Here is a 21,743-nt window from a genome sequence, read left to right as displayed (position 1 = left end):
AATGGTATGTGGATGAATAGTGTTAGGCTAAAAGTTGTGCCTAGCGCTCATGCGTCTCAAACTTTATCATTTGTGCGAAATGCAACACATAAAAGTTTTGCTCTGCCAAAAAATTGTTCGGACGCTAATATCGACTAGTTCATCAGTGCAAAAGAAGAGTTCAGGTCAGAAGACATCGTGGAAGGTATTGAACAACGAACCAGAAAATGTTCGTTCCATTGAAAGCAACAAACAGAACGCAACTGGCTGAGCTAACGATGCAAATATTTTTGTTCCAAAAATGTTAATTTCTGTTTCCGCATGTATTATAAGAATGGTTTGTTTATGTTACTTATTCCTGAATATATATTTGTAGCATTAGATAGATTATTATCATCATATAACTTAGAAATTAGCAGATTTATAGCATATTATTTGATAGCATCCTTGCGGTTATCTTAACATGATTACAATGGATCGACGCTCATAACTCCTCTTCTATTTCACATAAAAAGCTAGTTTTGGCTGCAAACTGTAGCAAACATCAATAAGTGCAATGAGCTTTTATGCAACAATGTTAAATATAGTTATAAAATAAAAATCTGCCTTCAATTTTAAAATGGAAAAAAATTAAAAAATTTAACAAATTGTACAGCAGGGCACAGGCTATAGATATCAATTGGCAGAGATATGTTTTAGCTTTCCAATGCATATTCATTTAGTCAAGAGATCCTTGACAAGTTAAAGGTAAGTTGGCAGATTTATTGCGTCCAAAAGGGTTAATGTCGTCCGCCCGAAAAAGAGTGCACAATATAGGCGACATTCGCTTCGAATGTAAAAGTAAATGTACAATTTATCCTCCCAAAATTCTGACAAGTTATTTGAAAAATACAACGCCGGCCTCTATTTGAATGCCATCTTTATTTGACCGCCACTTTAGGGAAAGTGTTGAAAAATGAGCGCCGTGGCGTTCAAATATATGGTTTTACAGTAGTTATTCAAGTTACAGATAGCAATGGTAGAAGTAAGACTGAGTGAGATAAAGTACAGTGTGATTAACTTGATGACAGTGTGACAAACTGAGATGAGAGGAATATGGTCTTGCAAACAACGCTAGCATATCAGATAACTATCATAGTGATACGGTCTGACGATAATCGTTTTAAACAATATTTTGCCAGGTGATGCGAAACAACTACTACCACGAGTTATCTTACAGTTCAGCAGTTACTGGTTGCAAATATATGCAGACAAGCGTTTGATGCCAAAACTAGATATAGCAACCGTGAAAGATGGTAAAAGTTGATGGACCTCTTGTGAAAAACCCTGTTGAGCAGCGAAACAGACACGCATTGATAATACTAGGATAAATCTATAGGTATGCATAAATTTGGTTTTGGAAGAAAACAATGGCAGAGGCAACAGCATCGCAGAGCAGCTGATACTTACCATAGATCGTATGGCTACTTATAGGATGACATGAGCTTCTGTTTAAAACATACCGTAGAGATAATGACTTGACAAGGTGTTTGAATACAGTGCATAGTACAAGCTAGGTATTATGTCAAGGAAGAATAAAAACTTGTTATCTAGAAGAGGATATAGAGGTTATGAGTACTTACAAATTCCGTCACCTCTTCATTCAACTTATGCTCACCATCAAATGTGAGGGTCTCTACAGGCTGGTCCTCATCACACACTATATTTATAACGGAACCCCTGAAGAGAAAGCAACCCTAATTACACTAGTAAGGAAGTATATAACTTGCTATAACACAAAACTAAAAAGGACTGACTGCCAGTAAGGATAGACCAACTTTTAATTCAGCAGACAAAAGTGATTCGCAGATTGGTTATACACACACAACAATATCTATAATAACGAGTTTAAAGCAATACCAGTCACAGTGATGAACGTCTAGCATATCCTAGCTATATCACATTAGTGATAATAATAACATAGTACTCAGGCTAGTAAACTGAAAACGGGGAGAGAAAGTTAACACACTAGACAGTTATATCTTGAATAACCTACACACATTTATGAACACACCTTTTGAGAATGTACTGCGGAAGATGTTTACCTTTGTTTTTATGAATTTTCCTTTGGATTAAATTTTTTTGGTCAACCTTTACTATCAGCCATTATTATATTTGTTATTGTTTAATCTCCTCATATATACAATGACCCTCATAGACTACTAGGTTAATTAATTAATAAAGTTATGAGAGGTTATTTTTGTGTTCTTTAAATGCTTGTCAGCTATCCGATATTAAATCTATCTAAAACAACCAATGAGAAGACTGTTAGAGTATTATTAAATCAAGTTCTCTCTTGTATTAATGATGATGGGCTAATAGACATAAACATCCATAAACCTGGTGTTGCACTCACTAAGATCTAACAACTGTTGTACGTTACTTTGAATGTCTTCATGTAGTTATAAAAGATGGCTACACACTTCGACAAAACACGTTGTTTTTTTAGCAAGCATGTCTGATACGTGCCGCATCTGCATCTGATAATGAAGTGGCAAGTCAAAGCAGAGTGAAAGCTATACAGATGGTTAGAAAGCATGTCTTTAGGTGTCTTTTTCTGCATTTGTGTGCTAAGGTTGAATTCATAGGTAACTTGAAGACTTATGTGAATTTTGTTGATATAGCTGGGGGAACAGCATACATAAAATTACCTGTAAACTCCCTCAAAGAGCTGTGAACCATAGTGGAACTGGAGGTCTCTGTTAGGAACACCTGTGTATTCTATTGTATAAGAACCAATTGGATACCACTGCGAGCTTTTGTCATCATATGGAACATCCTTCTGGCATAGCTGTGTACAACCAACATCATTGCTATCAGATACATAGCTGTGTACAACCAACATCATTGCTATCAGATACATAGCTGTGTACAACCAACATCATTGCTATCAGATACATAGCTGTGTACAACCAACATCATTGCTATCAGATACATAGCTGTGTACAACCAACATCATTGCTATCAGATACATAGCTGTGTACAACCAACATCATTGCTATCAGATACAGTTATACAGAGCAGTAGGCTGTGAGCCGATAAAACAACTATAAACATACCTAATTATATATAAGCATAATATATATAATAATATGCTTGTAGTATATATACCATATACATACTGTGTATATATGATAAACATACTAAATTATATATATATATACATTAATATATACACGTATATATATTAAAGATTTTATATATAAATCTCAATGTTTGCGTGTCAGGGTGATTTTGTGTTCGGTCTTTCCAGCTATAACTATTAAAATCTTGGAAAGAAAAGCTCGCATCGTACTGGATTTGAACTCTTGAAGATTGTAACGGCAAGTTTCTAAATTTGCGGATCTAACCACAAAGCTACGCAAGAATTACAATTCCATCGTTCTTACCATATAATGTATACCCTTTTCCGATTGCACACGCTAAATGGCGTATTAATTGATACATTGCGCCCACAGCTTATGATGCCTCTGTTATAAAATATATTTCGCCTAACTCTATAAAACACGATGCTTTTTCGTCCTTGTCATACTAGAGCGCCTTTGTTTTCCGCAAATTAAATTAACAGTTCTCTCGAAATTAAAATTTGGCGATTGTTGGACTGCTTACAACGAAATAACAAAAATGTTGATAAGCTATTTGCCGAAATCCCTCCCACAACATTGGAAATAGATGTACGTTGCTCACTATCTCAGTTCAGCGTTATCTGTTATGATAAAAACGGATTTGCAAACAGATAGGTGATAAAATTTTAGTTCAAAGTTTGAAGTTTATTAAAATACATGTATACTAAAATTTGCTTCAAGTATGTGTTTAGTAAGCTAAATTCATTTAAGTTAGATTCAGCGTTTATGTTACATGTCTGTCTCGAAGGTAAAAACTCTCCAGGGTACGTACTGCACATTACAATGTTACATTTTTTTGCAGATCATAACCACAAAATGCACTGAAGTTATTGTAGGTAACTATAGTTACCAAGGTTAACATATTGTTTTGTTACTATTTTTTAATGGTGATTTTGATGATTTTTACCAGGGAGTGATTGCATTAGATAATTACTATGGGTTTCTATACCAATCTATACCATATTTTCACCTTATGATGCAAACACTGAATTGAAATAAAACCATATACAGTGAAACATGGATAACTCAAACTTCACGGGACCGAGCAAAAGTGTTTGAGTTATCAGAGCGTTCAAGTTATCAGAGCACAGTCACAAGTGAATGTATTTATCAGTAGATACATATACAAACTACATGTATATATAAAACTAAAGTATAGGTTGTTTGTTGTAAGTTAAAGGGCATCTGATGTAGAGTTTTAAAGTATTTATCAGAAAGTATAGATATTTTTATACACTTGAGGTTTGTGTGTTGTTTTAGGTGATGTGACTGCCAGAACTTTTTCAGATTAAAATTGGCAAAACCTAATCGCGGTTAAAACGCTCAGAAGACATTTTTTTTCTGAGTGTTTTACTCGAGATCAATTTTGCCAATTTTAATCTTAAAACGTCTTGTCAGTCACATCACCTAAAACTGCAAACAAATCTCAGCCCAATAGAAAAATATCTATTCTTTCTGATAATTTTTAAAACTGGACATAAGTAAACATTTATGACCAATGCAAAAAAGCATGCTTTACAACTGATCAGTTGTTTCATTTAAAAAACTTATCGAGTGTAGTCTGTGACAAGGTATTTTTTTGACAAAAATCAACAGTGTGACTTATTGTAGAAATAGATTTTAAACAGTTATTACAGTCCTTGCGCTCTCTCGTATCTATAAAACGTCTGAGGATATCTAAAGCGTTGTTTGCATCAGCCAAGGTGGGTGGATCAGGTTCAACAATCTCAGCCTCATCCTCTCTATCGGACTCATCGAGAGTACCACAATATGTCATGGACTGCACAATCTCTGCATCACTCAAATGCTCAGCAACAGTAATGTCTGCATCAACCACTAAAAGCTCATCTGCAAAACCAAACTTGAATTTAAGCTAAAGTAACACTATTTTTAAAACATTTGTTAGGCACCTTAGACAGTCATAAATTTAGCCCTTTATCGGGTCGAGTTCATAATAATGTAACAGCATTGGCTATTTCAAGATTACTTACTTGCTGTCACATTTGATGTAGAATCTATGGTGTGTAGTAGAAGATTTAGATTTCTCAGTGTCACCTTCATTATCATCAGCAGTTGAAGTCACATCTGTTTGATCAAGGTTGGTATGACCAAACCCGTGGTGAAAACAGTTAGCAATCGTTTCTTTTGTGACACGGCTCCATGCTCTGTCCACCCAGCTTATTGCTTGCAAAACATTGATAGAAGCATCTGGCTTCTTTCCATGAGTGTCAATATAATCAACAGTGAATTGCAAAACTTGCTGACGATAGTAAGATTTAAAAGTTTGAATGATTCCTTGGTCCATAGGTTGCAGCACACTTGTGTTATTGGGTGGTGTAAATAGAAGCCTGATTGACATAAGCCCATTCATAGTTGGGTGTGCTGGACAGTTGTCAATGATGAGAAGCACTTTTCTGTTTTTTCTGGTCATCCGGCGATCAAAATCTCTTACCCATGTTTGAAAGATGCCACTCACCATCCAAGCCTTCTTATTGTGGTAATACTGATATGGAAGGTTAGTAACATTTTTAAAACAGCGGGGATTTTTGAACTTTCCTATTACAATAGGAGCTTCCTTCTCGGTGCCCGACATATTAGCGCAAAGTGCCACAGTCAGTCTTTCTTTTGACAAATTCCCTCCACTACACTTCTCCCCTTTAATGTGCAAAGTTTTGTCGACCATGAACTTGTAAAACAACCCGGTTTCGTCCATATTGAATATGTCATCATAAGTGTACGTTTGAAGTAATGGAGTAAGCACCTCTTCTTTCCACTTTTCCACTTCTCCAACATTAACTGCAGCTGACTCTCCAACAACTATCTGACTGCCAATAGAATGCGTTTTCTTCCACTGTCGATCCAACCGCGAGAAACAGTAGTATCCTTTCCTAAATCCTGTAAAAACTTGTTAGCCTTTTCTAACAAAATTGGCCCATCGATAGGTACGCCTTCACTACGCACTTGTCTAAACTAAGTCAATAATACACCATCCAAATCATCGTGCGACGTTGAACGATCTCTTAGCCTTGATGAACTTTGGTCACATAACGATCTTATTCTTTCTTTTTGTTTAATCCATGTTGACACTGTACTTTTTGAAAGATTTTCTCTTTTTGATAATGCTGATAGCTTTTGTCCTGCTTCGTTTTCCTCGAGTACTTTAAGTTTGTCAAAAGGTTTCTACGCTTTTCTTTGCTGATGTCTGTTGTAGCGGACGCCAAGCCACGAGCCTATTTGTGACATTTTATCTTTATGTATCCGCATATAATCACTGTTACAATATGTATTTTGCATGCTGTGTCTATGTTTATTAATTTTTTATCGCTAATACCTTCTAACGTTTATAGCTTGGTCGTAACTAAGCGAACGTCTTAGCGACCCTATTAATCATTTTTATACGATTTCTTTTTCGGTTCCATTATACGGTACGGGGGAAATTATATGTACACTATACGCGTATAAAAAGCGCTTTTGTTAAGAAAGCAGAGTAGTCTCAGCTCCGCGACTAGTGGAAACTCCTTCGAAATAAATTGAACGGAAACCACGTTTGCGAATTCGGCAAAAAACTGTTCGAGTTAACGGTGCCGAGGTATATAAAGCCATTTATCATTGCGTGGGAACGGACCAAGCAAATCCGTTCGAGTTAACCATGTGTTCGATATATCCGAGGGCGAGTTATCCATGTTTCACTGTAATTGTATTTCAAATAATTTTTCGTTCTAGTCATAGCAAAACAGACTATATTTAGCCATTACTTGCTAATGATTTTACATTTACATTTAAACACCTTTACAGTTTTCTTTTTCCTCATAATTTATTTTAGCAAAACACTTCTTTCACGATATGGAATTTAAAAGTTACAGTGGTTTGAAAACCTTTACAGTTGTTTTTTTTTCTTAATTTATTTAAATTGCACAAAAAACCACTTTTCTCATGATTTGAAGTTTAAAAGTAAGAATGGTAAATGATGTATATGTTGAAAGAAAATAAATTTTTTGCCTTGTTTTTTAACATTTGAGCATTCACCTAGTATATATATAAAAATATATGTATATTTTGATATAGATAAATATATATGTATATTTTAATACAGTACATATATAAATACTAGCTGTGCTACCTGGCATTGCCCGGGTAATAAAAAAGTCTTTGGACAGAAAATTGATTTGTATTTAACATATAACAACATTTGCCATTCTAACTTTCAAACTGGATATCATGAGGAAAGTGTTTTGTGTAGTTGAAATAAATTAAGAGAAAAAACAAAAACAACTGAAACGGTTTTCAAACTTTGTCAAACTAACTTTCAAACTCCATATCACGAGGATGTTTTGCGCAGGTCAAATAAATTAAAAAAGAAATAAAACGACTATAAAAGAGTTTAGATATAAATGTGAAATAATTAGCAAGCTATAGCTAAGCTAAGTCTGTTTTGATACGATTACAATAAAAAAGACGATTTGGTAATGCCACAATTAGTACGAACTGAGAAAACAAAATGAAAATCCTGAATATGTAGAGTTAATAATAAAAATTCTTGCATAAAAGTATGTGTGTATAAAAAATAAAAAAGGTTACTGTTCCACCAGAAGCTATCCATCAAAATATCAAATCAAGGTACCTCTCGATACTGGTGCAAATATAAAAATGATACATCGAACTGTCTGTCTGACCGAACAAAGAGAAAATGTAGAGGTTCTTCTTACGGAGATAATGCAAGTGTCCGCTCCAAAGAATCGGTCTTGACCGCAATATAGCAATTAAACCTTACGAAAAATCGAAAACAGAAGTTCAAGAAAACACGAAAAAGCATTGTGTTTTATAGAGTTAATAGAATTCATAGTTTCAAATACTATATCATTCAGCGTGTGCCGTATATGATAATTTCTTTGGTCAATATGCTTTATATAGCTCAGTGGTAGAGCGCCTAGATAAAAGAAACTTGTGGATGCATTCGCCGTGAGTTCAAATCCATCAGATTGCGGAATTTTAATTCCAAGATTTTAATAGCTATAACTGGAAAAACACAATGATGAACACACAGACAAACGTTGAAAAAAATACAGCTGTATAGATATATAAAATTAGACAATTTTTGACTAAAAGTTGTACTGTATAGTTACAAACAGCTAGTTAGTGTGCCGCAACAACTACAGTTACTGCAACAAACTATGCAAAGCTTAACAGTCGACGACAAACACTTTGCACATGCACACTCAAAAACAAAATGGAAAAACTAACAGAAATGCAAGCATTTATAACAAGCCAAATTTTGAAAACAACCCACATAAGCCAATAAAATCAGAAATAGAGTTAGTAAGTAAATCAATACTGACGAAAATCAACAAGCAACTAACAAAATCTGCCACAATAAATTTATGGAACAACACAAATGTAGTAATAGAGTGGTTCAAAAACATACCAGAAAAAAACAAACAAACCTTCACCACATTTAATATTTGTGAATTCTACCTATTTGTAACTGAAACACTCCTCAAAAATGTACTTGATTTTGCCAGCAAAACAACCATGATCACCAAAGAAGAAAGTCACATCATCATGCATGCAAAATCATGCATGCAAAAGAATCACTACTCTTTCACAAAAATGAACCATGAAAAAAATCACAACCAACATTTGATGTTATTATAGACAACATCGATGGAGCAGAAACATGCGAGCAGTCGGAATATATTTACTCTCACTATTACCAAATGAGCTAACAACAAGTACTGGATTATACAGAGGTGAAGGTTATACAGAGGTGACGGACTCTCAGTATGTAAAGGAAACCAGCAACAAATAGAAAAAACAGAAAAGTTAATCTGTAAAATATTTAGAGACCACAACTCAAACTCATAATTGAAGCAAACAAACAGATCGTTAACTTTCTAGATGTAACTTTCTATTTGACAATTGGCACACACAGTCCCTACATAAAACCAGGCAACAGTATACTCTATGTACATAAGCAACCACCCTAAAACCATAACCGACAACATCCCTACACATCCCGCACTGTCATCAAGTAAACAAGAAGTTGACAGACTTAAGCAATCATACCAAGATGTATTAAAACATTGCTGCTATAACCATGAACTTGAATACACAACAGAAGCAACAATAACCAACAAAACACAGTAAACAACACAAAACAATTTGGTACAACCCCCGTATAGCTCAAGTGTCGCCACAAGCGTAGGAAAGAAATACCGGTACATCCAAACTGTTACTAGATGCTTTCACAAAGAACACCGTTTGCACAAAACCTTAAACGAATACACACTTGAAATCCGCTTTTCATGTATGCAGAATACGAAGAGCATAATAAAGGTACAGAATAATAAAATCACCCAAAACAAACATAATGAACCAAACAGAAAAATGCAATTGCAGACAAAAAGACAAATGCCCACTAGACAACAGATGCCCACTAGACAACAAATGCCCACTAGACAACAAATGCCCACTAGACAACAAATGCCCACTAGACAACAAATGCATCACCGAAGACAATCTACCAAGCTGAAGTAACAAATAAACTGACATGAAAAACGAATCATATACAGTGTAATTGATTACGCGTAACAGAATTCAAATCCAGATACAACAATCTCAAAGTTTCATTCAACCAGAAAAGCATACAAAATCAGACAGAACTTTGCAAACACAAGGAATTTGAAAGCCAGCAACAAAAACTTTGAGTAACTTGGAAAATAAAAGCGCATACCCAACCCTACAACAACAGAACAAAACGCCGAAACGTATGCCTACTAGAAAATATTAGACAATATTCAAACTAAAACTAACAACCCTAAACAAAATGATTGACTATTATTTTGTTTAGTGTTGCTAGAATTAGATTGAATATTGCCATACATATATATATCAACATGTAGGCATATCAACCTCCGCGCATTGCCATACATATCAACATGTAGGCATATCAAACTCCGCGTCTGCCATACATATCAACATGTAGGCTTATCAACCTCCGTGCATGCCATACGTATCAACATGTAGGCATATCAACCTCCGCGCATGCCATATATATCAACATGTAGGCATATCAAACTCCGCGTCTGCCATACATATCAACATGTAGGCATATCAACCTCCGCGCATGCCATACATATCAACATGTAGGCATATCAACCTCCGCGCACGCCATACATATCAACATGTAGGCTTATCAACCTCCGCGCATGCCATACATATCAACATGTAGGCTTATCAACCTCCGCGCATGCCATACATATCAACATGTAGGCATATCAACCTCCGCGCACGCCATACATATCAACATGTAGGCTTATCAACCTCCGCGCATGCCATACATATCAACATGTAGGCTTATCAACCTCCGCGCACGCCATACATATCAACATGTAGGCTTATCAACCTCCACGCATGCCATACATATCAACATGTAGGCATGCACGGAGGTATCGTCTCGGGTAGTTCGTAGCCCCACACCTCGCTGATGGTTTTCACATCTTGTGAAAACCATCAGCGACTGCTTGACGCGCGCAACGGGCGAAACAATGTTGTAGCAGTCGCAAGAAAATCTTTAGTCAAAAATCGATTAATATTAATATAATCAACTGGTGGAGTTTAGAGTTCTTTTCTTTAACTTACGATAATTTTTTGAACATGACATATATATATATATACTAGGTGAATAATTGCCGGAGTAATAAAAACGTCTTTTCACAGAAGATTTATTTTTATTTAGCATAATTTATAACAGTTACCATTTTAACTTTCAAACTTCATATCATGAGAAAAGTTTTGTGCAGTTCAAATAAATTACAAGAAATTAATTGAAATAAATTAAGAAAAAAAATAAAACAACTGTAAAGGTTTTCAAACAACTATTTTTTAAGCTTCATATCATGAAAAAAGTGTTTGGTGCAGTTGAAATAAATGAAGAGCTTCGACGTGAATTTAACTTAAGTTAAATTCAACGTATAACATATATAACATAACGGTATAACAATCAGCACACAGACTGACCAATTTTAATTTCGTGAGAATTTTTTGTTGATCTCATATGGTGAAAAAAAGGGAAAAAATTTACTTCAACTTGTGTTAAGGCCGGAAAAACATCGTGTTCCACTTCGTAAGGCAAACAAATCGTATAACAGGGGCATCGCAACCCGGAGGGGGATCACTGTATTAATTAATAAAAAACGTGCATTTGCTGAGCATGTGCAATCGCGAAAAAGATGTACAGTATATGCTAAGACCGATAGGTGCAATAAGAACAGTTTAGCCTTGTGGTTGCGCGCCCTTGCTAGTAGACTTGTGATTTGAATGTCGCGAGTTCAAATCCAGTACGAAGAAGATTTTTGTTGCTAAAACTTAATCGCTATAACCAGACAGACAAACACCAAGATATATAAATATATATACACATAGTGAAGTCATGACATGATGTTTGAGTAATAATTACGGTAAAGACTAATTACTATAATACATTTATACCTTGACATACGAGCTTAATGCGTTCTGAGATTGAGGTCATATGTCAATTTACTCGTCTCAAGGCACTATTTCCTATATAAAATTAATTATTAAAAATCAATCCATTACCGTACTATGAAAATCCACATAAAAAAGGATATTATGGTAGAAAAACGTGTTTTTATTGTTGTAGTTCAGTTGTTTAGTGCTAACAAAGCAACAAATACCTATGTAGTTGTTAAAATCTGCAATAAAATGTAAAATTCCTATGTACACTACTGTAAGTTTTTACCGTCGAGACAGATGTGGTGGCTAACGGCTGTCTAAGAGAGACTTCACAGCAACGCGTTTGGTGCAGTAAACTTTTGTGACTCTATGTAATGAAAACATTGAATTCAACTTAATAAACCTAGCTTACTAAACACACACTTGAAGAAGTTTTAATCTTTTACTAAACTTTGATTTTTCATTTCAATTGTTTATTATCCATTTCCAGAATGCATTTTTTGCTGCGCGTTCACTATAATTTTTAACCAAACTTTTAATAAATTTTTCAAACTGATTCGAGGAGAAGGACTGAGCGATGCTATTTTCGAATGCGGCCTCGCGCATATTTGCCCATATAGTGGCCACCGAGAACCGGTTCGTATTTCAAATATCCCTCGTATCTCAAGGAAAAAACTTGCTCGAAATTTTGCACATATCTTGATTTTCTCGGATGTTGGGGCACTCGTATGTCGAGGTGTGACAGTATATGAAAATTGGTAAAATAGAAGACACTTTTCTGTAACAAACAGCGTGCAAGGAATGAGGTAAACAAATGACAGAGACAAACATATTTGGTTTGTCTATAGCCACATATCTGTAGCCACAGATATGTGGCTACAGACACCATCACAAGTATTTTATAAGCTAGTGCAAAACAACGAATAAAGTGAATAACACTGACATGGATGGGACATGGATGGCTACAAGTTAGCGGCAGGACCTACCGAGGATTTATCACAGTTCACGTCAAGGCTAGTTGGTTCCAGCAAGAGTTTACAAGGGTTCACGTAGTATGTATACAAATCTTTTGAGTCAGAACTGTTCGACGATGCCACCAAGCTAAAAAACATAAAAATATATTACGCATATTTGAAAGGTATTTAAAGAACAGATAATTTTGTTTTGATCACGTGCACTTTACACACAAGTTTTTAATTAGTTGGCACCAGTACGCGTGCTAATAATTACGCTATGGTTTGCATCAAGTTTCCCTCGACTAACTAGACATTAAGTAAGATTACGCAAACCTCGTCTTACGGTTATCTTTATGTAATATATATTCTTTATAATAAATATATACATGTACGTATATTCTCTGATATATGCCAAAAAATATTAGGCAAATATATGTCCAGATATGCCGAGTAGTTATCAACATGACATCCGGAATTTTTAAAAGCTTAACATTTTTGGCAGCATAATTAATAAAGGCTAATAAAAATTCAAAATGAAACCTAAAAACATATAAAAGTAAGTAAATTTAAACTATATTTAGTGTAAATTTGAGTAAAATATGCCTCATATTTCTATCACTGACTGTAACATTTGAGCAAATATTTGCTTCAAATATGAAGTAATTTTTAACATACTCCATTCGACATTTCTTTAAATATTACAATTTTGTGAGTAAAAAAAACTGGTGTGAATTAAAAATAAAACATGAAAATAACTTAATAGACGATATAAATTAAGTTTATTCCAATTAAACTAGTGCGAGTTAGAATTACCGGTAAGTTCTCCCACGTATTTCGATCACTCTCTCTAACAATGAACCTATGCTTTGCTGAGCCTAGAGTTACGTTCACGCGTCTTTAAAGTAAAGTAAAAATATATTTTTACAAATAGTTAACTATGTTAACATGGTTTTTAGCTATACATTCTATTCTTATAAGAATATTTGCTCCAACACGTAAGAGTTTTAACATACAAAGCAAATATCGACACGGGTCAACTTGTATGTAATGGTTCGACTGTAACAAATGTGTAATATAGGTAATGTGGGTGCTCTGCAACTGAGTGGATTTCAGTTACTTTTCTTAAAGTCAATGATTATGTTATATAGTTATTGTAAATTAAGACAATGATGTTCTTAATTTACAATAACAACAGCTTTACAAGTCTGTAAAAACTTTCTTTTTAGCTTAGCTGTTAATATTGAAACTCCATAAAAAAACTGATTCCTTTGCATAAGATATGCTTACACTGCTATGGTGAATATCCAGGGTTGACTAAGCGTTATTGTAGACAAATATCATGCTAAAAAACCAAAGCTGATTTTCGTCAACTAGAATTTCTAGTGTTTGATACTGCACCTATCAAGTGTCCTTTATACTAAAATAATATGAACATCCCTTATTTAGTTCAAGTGAACTCTTATAGGGTGAACTTACAACATTGATGTGATGCAAATGAAAATAATATCAATATTAAGCTAAGACATCAAGCTTCAATTTCATGTAATTTTGTTTTTGTAGACCTGCCCAGTCCAAAAATATAATAGTTTGAATGAGATTCTTTATTGGACTGCTCAGATTCAAGCGGAAGTGTAATTATGATGTCTACAGTTGCACTATGGCAAAGATAGCAACAGAATAAAGATTCATAACTCTGCGATTTGAACGCAATAGCCGGTATCAATAATGAAAGAGACAGACAACTAGTGACGTCATTTTGGCACATTTTTCTTGAGCGTTTTGGCCGCAATCAGATTTTGTCGATTTTAATCTTAAAACATCCTGCCAGTCAGATAACCTCAAACAACAAAAACCATGGCAATTGATAGAAAAATACCGATGCTTTCCTATGAAATTTACTAAAATTTTGCGGATGTTCATTTTTAAACACTATAGGGCACTTAGACATTAAAAAAGCTGACAACACATCAGGCAATATATAGTTCAATGAGGGAGCAGCCACACCATTTTTAGATTATAACAAGTGGTTTGGCCATTTGCCTGTCATTAGATGCAACAAATCAGCTCCAATCTGCCATTGATTGACTTTTTGCATTTATCATAATTATTTAGTGATGCAACAAGGACTGTTCTTCTTTTGGTCTAATCCAAAATTTTCAGTCTGCTTTAGTTCTTTACATATTGTATTTGGCCTTTCATTATGGTTCATATGTGGTTTCTTCATATTCATCTTGACAGTGTCTTTAGATCTCAATCTCCTGACTGCGTTTTCTTTATTTCAACTAGGAGTACAACAGTTTTTGAGGCAGGTGACAATGACCTGTCATATCAAAATACCCGACCCATCCTAAATGCATGTGATAAGGGCAAATTTGAATGATGGTATTCCTGCTCTTTTTAATACTCAAGTATTGGTGATCTTATCCTTTTATGAGCAACACCATGTCTTACCACACATGCTTGTAGTTTGTGAATTCCCATGCTGTAGACAGTTCATGTCTCAGCACCATGCATCAAAGCTATATACCTGACATTTCCCTTTGATTAAAACATGGTGGTTGTTCTAGAGTCTAGGTTTTAAATTCTTACTTGCTCCCACCAAAACAATTACTATTATCAATAAACAACCAAAAATTACCACGCTTACCAAAAAATTGGTGACTTACTCTAAGTAAATTTCGTTGGTTAAGGTAGTGTACGAGTAAGAACCCAATTTTACTTTGACAGAGATACATGTACCTCAAAGCCAATACTTTACACTAAAATCAGGTTTATTATCTGATTATTAAGTTTTAAGTTTATCCCAAATATGATTGGCGCCTGGAACAAATCCAAGCTATCTATTATTGATCGGCAACCTTTCTGTTGATGGTTTTTTAATAATTTAAACGCTACCATCTATAATCTGGCACTACTTTAAACTTCACTTGAAAAACACTGTTAATTACGATATCTATTATCCAAAATTTCTTTATTAATAATACAACATCCATCGCCATGTAATAACATTAGCTCTATAAACGCTTTGCTAAATTTGCTAAATCAACGTTCAAATCATCTTGAACTTCCATTACTTTTTTGGTGCATATATTTAGCGGCTGCATAATTCAGGCTTCTGACAAGAAGCAACTTATACGGTAACTATATCATGTTAAACTTTCTACCCCTCGAAAAATAATGTAATAGATATGCAGCCTTTTCACTATCTTCTTAGCCAAGAAAACACAATTGAAGATGTGATTGCAACAAATTTTAGTCAATTCAACGCAAAGTATTGATTTTTTTCTATCAGTTGATATGTTGTTTTTTATTTTTGGCGATCTCATTGTCAAGATATTTGAATATTGATCGCGGTAAAAACACTTAGAAAAAAAAGATGTGCCCAGACTTGCCCAAAATGATGTACACAGTGAAACAGTCTGTTTTTATTTCTTGTATTCACATCGGCAGTTGCGATAAAAGTCTAGTCCTACGCGGCTTTATTGGCACATATTTTATTTTGTATTTGCTCATGATTGCTAGAATAAACTTTTAAATCTAGCTACACATACATTATTATAAATGTCTCAAACGCCTCAAGGGAAATTAAAAATTTGTCATATTAGTTTCCTTTAAATACTGTGTAAACATTTGAGTACCAACTACGATTCTGCCGGTCTACGGTAATTAGGTCAAGTTAACTTATTTCATTGCCGCTTTTGTATCAGCAAAGTTCTCAGTTGCCAACCACACCGAAAACTGGTTACTACATAAAACAAGCAAGCCGCATCTTTGAAAAGAATATGTTCGAATATATGGCGAAACCTACTGCATCCCTAAAAAGTCATGTATAGTCAACTTTATCTAGTCATTATTAGTACAGTTTTGTAGAAAAAAAATTCCTGGTCACATTTGATTCAAGTACTAAACAAATGGTTTTATGAGTTGACCAAAATAGTGAATGCATAACGCCAACTTCTTTGAAATTAATCAACTCATCGATTCTAGCAAAGGGTTAATAAAGCCATTGTTGCACCTGGTTGGCGGTTTGTGGTCTCACCTGTTTTCACTTAGTAGGGCGGAGCATAAAATTTTTTGAGCTCTTATTATTTGGTCCGTTGGAATTGAGATGAGCTATGCAAAAGTACCTGTCAATACAGATCTGATTACAGTCCATAAATCCATGTATCAGACAAGATTTCCGCACAGGTAGCAACGGGGCTATGATGTATTCAATATGTTCTGCAAATCATGTTTTGCATTATCTTCAACAATATTGTTTTATTATATAATTTTTACAAGCCAAAAACTTTCCATTTCGGCATAAAGTTTTTATTAAAAACACCCATCCAAGTCGTGGCCACTCACATGTAGTTTCAGCTCATATAATAGGACAAAATAATCTACTGCAGCAAACGCAAACAAGACATATCATGGTTTGTGCAGCACACATTCATGTCTCTCTTTCCCATTTATGGCAGTTTCCAAACTGACACAGCGGCTTCGCAGGTGGCACCACATAAACATCCTGCAATCAATAAAACAAATGTAATAAATATATGCTGTTTATAGATATGTCGTTCTAATGCATATCTACTGATCGTTTCAAATTGGGAGTTAGATAAGATTACGAGTGTAATTTTAAAAATGAAAAAATAAGGCATAAGTAAGCCAAGCCAACAATTCGGAGCTTTGTTTCTGGGAGTTAAAGATGAGCATTGATCAATCGATTTCCCTTACCTTCTACAAGTGAGAAGTGAACATAAATTCTAATCATGAATCTAATTTACTAGCTAAAACTGCCAAGGAAAACTGGAAGCAAATATTATAGCTAAGTGAAACGATAAAAAAGTTATGAAACGATGATTGGTGATAGTAAAAAGCTATAATTGTATTAATTAGTAAATTATTCATGAGTACTAAAATTATTACCTTTGGTATATTTAACACTTGTTCATCAATCTAAGCCATTATATTGCTAGGTGCTATAAATTAATTAAGAAGTCGTAACTTTAACAATCAACATCGTTTATTTTGTAACAAGAACTCACTATGGATTTGTATCATGTACGCGTGCACAGGAAGTTACATTATAGTCTTAAACAGGGAAATATATAATCTGAATGTAAACACAACAGTATATATATAGGAAACTCAAAGTTGCAGATAAATTTACCTCCATTTTCCTATCTTCCTTTGCAGCAAAATGCTGCTGATGCCTGTCAGCGCTAACCATAAGCTGTCTGCCCAAAACTTTAACCACCTGATGCTCAGAAGACTCTGAGTCACCTTCGCAGGAACTGGAAGCATTGTTAAAATTCTGTTGTTCGTCAATAAAACATGTCGATGCAATAATTCAGTAAATTAACGATGTGGATGCGCGATCTAGTAATTGAGTAAAACGCTAATTTCGAGATCATAGACAACATGTTTTACGAGCGATAACATTTATTATGACCTATACAAAAATTACAAAATAAAATAATATACAAAATTTCGTGCTGATGATTGGCTAAAAAAGAGATCTTATATTTATCGCTCATGGACTCTTTTCACATGTATCACTATACACGTGACGAATAAAGCACCCGCTCGAATCTGAGCGTTTCAAAAAATTATCTCATTCAAACGCTTATATCTCTAGACAGGGTTAGTCGACAAAAACAAAAATGACATCATTGTAGCTTATGTTTTAGCCTTTTATTGGTCTTAATATCATCTGATCAACTTTTTGACGTAATCAAATCTTTAAATGGCAGGATGCTTTGCGTGCACTGATGTGCCATCTAAACTAGTACACTCTATAGCCTCGAATGGATGGTGTGAGCGCACATGCACTATTGACAAAGGTTTACAACATGCCGCACACATTGTGATGCAATGCGCCTAAATGCACCTCACTTTGTTATCATAAAATATATATACAGTCTTGTTGGCCAGGCAGCCAGTAGAGCAGGTTTGTACTTGATACACGTTTTTTTTTAGATTGCTAATACTCTCTTAGTGTACTGCATTCCACCAGCTGAGTATTGTTTCTTGCTAACTTATCAGCCTCAAAATGGGCAAGGTTAGGTGAAGTCTGCATCTGGTTTATTGATAGGATTCACTACAACACTCAACAAATAGACCTGTCCATAAAATAAGAGGTCTAAGAGGTCATTTTGTAAACATGAGCTGAGCAGAAATCTTTTGTATGCTGATTAAACTCATCTTCATGGATGCGTGTTTAAAATTGGACAATATTAGGATCAAGGGGTTGTTTGCATTAGATAATTACTATGGGTTTTCTATACCTCGATACAACATTTTCGCCTTACAATGCCTTATGATGAGGGTCCATTGTATTAACTTATTGTAAAATTACTGCAATCATGGACCATAAAACTAGTGAGGGTGATAAGAACAAGGGAGAATGTTGTCAATACAAACTAGTAATACTGCAGCCACGGTAGAGCCAATAAATAAAAATCTAGTTTTTGCCCTTTTGTAGGGGCAAAGGGGCAAGTTTGGAAAGATTTTGGAATCTTCCCAAAAACCAAGAAATTGCTTAATCCAAGAATTAGACAATGTACGTGCATTTTACTGTTCGTATAATGTAAACGTAAACCCTATAATGTAAACTTCCCTGGAACAGATTATTCACCTTGTAGAAGCTTCTACTGTAATTTAATTGTGAGGAGCAAAATGATTGATAAATTTTGCCCCAGTGCTGCAAAGGAACTTCCACTATCACAGACAGCTTTTACAGTGAATCTGCGTCTTAGCTACACCATCAGTTTCACTTTTGAGCCAATGTGAGCAAAAATAATGTTGAGAGAGTTCAAGCCGCATTACAAAAGTGCTGTGTATAAACACCACAAGCGTAAATAGTACCTGCGTATCCGACCATTTTGACCATGGGAAAGTTTCTGTATTCAGATTCATAAGTGTTATATTTAAGAAAATCAAAGGGTTGTGTTCAGAAGTAGAGCCGGCAGTTTTTTTGACAACAATAACAGTTCAACAATCACCAATTCTTTTCAAACATAAGTATGCTTTGAAAGAGTCTGAACTTGAAGTTAGAGTAGAACTTCTTTGTCACTAGCCATAGGAATGGACCTGTAGATGGACTGGAAGGAAAATTACAAAGGATGGTAGGATGAAATGTCCTTGGTGGAGCTATTGTAAAATATGCAGATTCATTCAATGCTCAACATCAGAGGCAATCATTATTGTCATCAGGCACGAGACAATTAGTAAAAATGAAGCTTTCTAACGCCTTTTTAAATTAAACTGTGGAAAGTGCCTCAGGAGTAATGGGAACTAAACAAAGTCATTGTGTGCAAAGGGATGCAAAAAGGGTGGCGTTCACTTTCTCAACTTGCTCACAATTTTGGAAAGTATATTTGTAAAAATAATTTGACGAATGAAGTTGCATGAAACCGTAAACAGAAGCCATCGTGTTTAACTATGTCCTATTTGAGCCATTTTGGAAAGGGATTCCAATCTACGTCGTTTTCATGATGGCTGCGATTAACTGTTCGTTTTTGAGCTTTCAAGAGATTGAAATCACATTTCCACATATTTTGCACCTACAACACAGCAGAGTAAGACATGGTGAATCTTTTGATACCAAATAACTGCAATGTGAATTTGGTTGCAAGTCAATCTTTAATGTTGAAAATTGAATAATACATTGCTATTGCAACAATTTTCGTCATTCTTTAGAACTTGCTTGATTGCCAAACTTTTCAATCTCCTCTGAAGCATGCAAGAACCAATCAAAATCGGGTTAACACTATTGTAAACAAAACCATGTCGCAGTATATAAGATCATACCATTTCACTACTTCAGCATCAGGTGCACAATTAGATTTAGGTACTGCTTCAGCCATGCTAACAAGTGTGCATTGTATTTCCCGCGCACGTAGGTAGAGAAGCACATGGTTTTGTTTACAATAGTGTTAACCTGATTTTGATTGGTTCCTGCATGCTTAAGAGGAAATTGAAAAGTTCGAAAGCACTCAGCAATGCCCCAACAGTTATTGAGGTGCTGAAGCAGGACGCTAGGCTAGCAGTGACCATTTTGAAAACAGCAATCAGGCAGTCTCAAATTAATAGGGACTTAGGGACAAGTTTTGAGAAACCATAAGGTGAGTTAAACAAAACATGACTTGAAACTTGCAACATTTTGACATGATGGGTGGTCCTGTCAATTGGTTTAATTTTTGTGTGTGTTGCTCATCGGATTGGTGAAATATTTGGATGCAAACTTTATTTTGCTCATAACTATGTTGACCTTTGTTGTTTTTGTGTGTGTAGCCTACGGCTCGGCTTCGACTCGCCTTTGGCAATATTCTACTATAGGACACCTATGATTCGGATTAATTGTGTATAACATAATTTCTCCACAACCATTCATGACAGTGTCACAGCATAAGAACATATCTAATTTCAATGGTAGAGAAGTATTGCTGAATGCAAGAGACTTTCTCTCGATGAAAAGTTAATGGCTATGACTTTTGCAAAGTGCATAAAACTTGCCAACTTCTTTCCATTTCTACATGGATAGCCAAGTCTCCCTGTAGTAAATTCACTAAAATACTGCCGATATCGCGTAAGTTTTATACAAATAGCCACCATTTTTGTAGCATAGAAAATTGGCCATGTGGCCACAAATCTTTATTAGAACAGCCACTATTACAAAATTTTGACACTAATGTTTAAAACATCACAACAGTCTGTAGCGGCTATCGAGAAAGATTTTAAGCGTATAAGATACACCCGCACTGTTAACCATATAACTGTACAGTGTTTTGCATAAACACATACACGTCAATATAATAATTTAAAATGCAACAAATTTTGAGACATCTGTCCGGATTCTACATAGTCTAGGGACACAAGTTTTCAAGGATACTTACGGAACCGGTATATCTCCTACGTTTAAATCTATCAGTAGATCATTATATACGCAAGCACAATGGTTATCAGGAATACCTATACAAGACCAAGTTTCCAAAACGTTGGAGAAAAAAATTATACTAATAATCCATGTGCAACGCGATCCACTTTTGCTCCAAGCCATCGTAGCGCAAATGCGAAAAAAATCAGCTTTCGATTATTTGTTCTACATCACATGACTAGTGCCAAACGTTACGAGACAATGGCAACGCTATTGAGAGCAAATAATTTATTGGCTAAGTGTTTTATA

The 21,743-nt window shown here is 34.9% G+C and overlaps 1 protein-coding gene across 1 annotated transcript in view; it reads right to left on the bottom strand.

Annotated features, from left to right (window-relative positions):
* The window catches only part of LOC137392042 (uncharacterized), a 32,911-nt gene extending 11,239 nt beyond the window's left edge, over positions 1-21,672 (bottom strand). The window contains exons 1-4 of the mRNA XM_068078652.1: positions 21,454-21,672; positions 12,602-12,716; positions 2,670-2,809; positions 1,602-1,698 (exon numbers count right to left, since the gene is read on the bottom strand). Of these exons, the coding sequence (XP_067934753.1) occupies positions 1,602-1,698; positions 2,670-2,809; positions 12,602-12,716; positions 21,454-21,617 (516 nt within the window). The 5' untranslated portion in view covers positions 21,618-21,672. The remainder of the gene's footprint in view (positions 1-1,601; positions 1,699-2,669; positions 2,810-12,601; positions 12,717-21,453) is intronic.
* Between the last annotated feature and the right edge of the window lie 71 nt (positions 21,673-21,743).

The sequence above is a fragment of the Watersipora subatra genome, chromosome 3 (genome assembly GCF_963576615.1).
Source record: "Watersipora subatra chromosome 3, tzWatSuba1.1, whole genome shotgun sequence".
NCBI classification, from domain to species: Eukaryota; Metazoa; Bryozoa; class Gymnolaemata; order Cheilostomatida; family Watersiporidae; genus Watersipora; species Watersipora subatra.
Note: the sequence above shows the minus strand (reverse complement) of the source record. Positions and strands in the feature narration are given on the sequence as shown.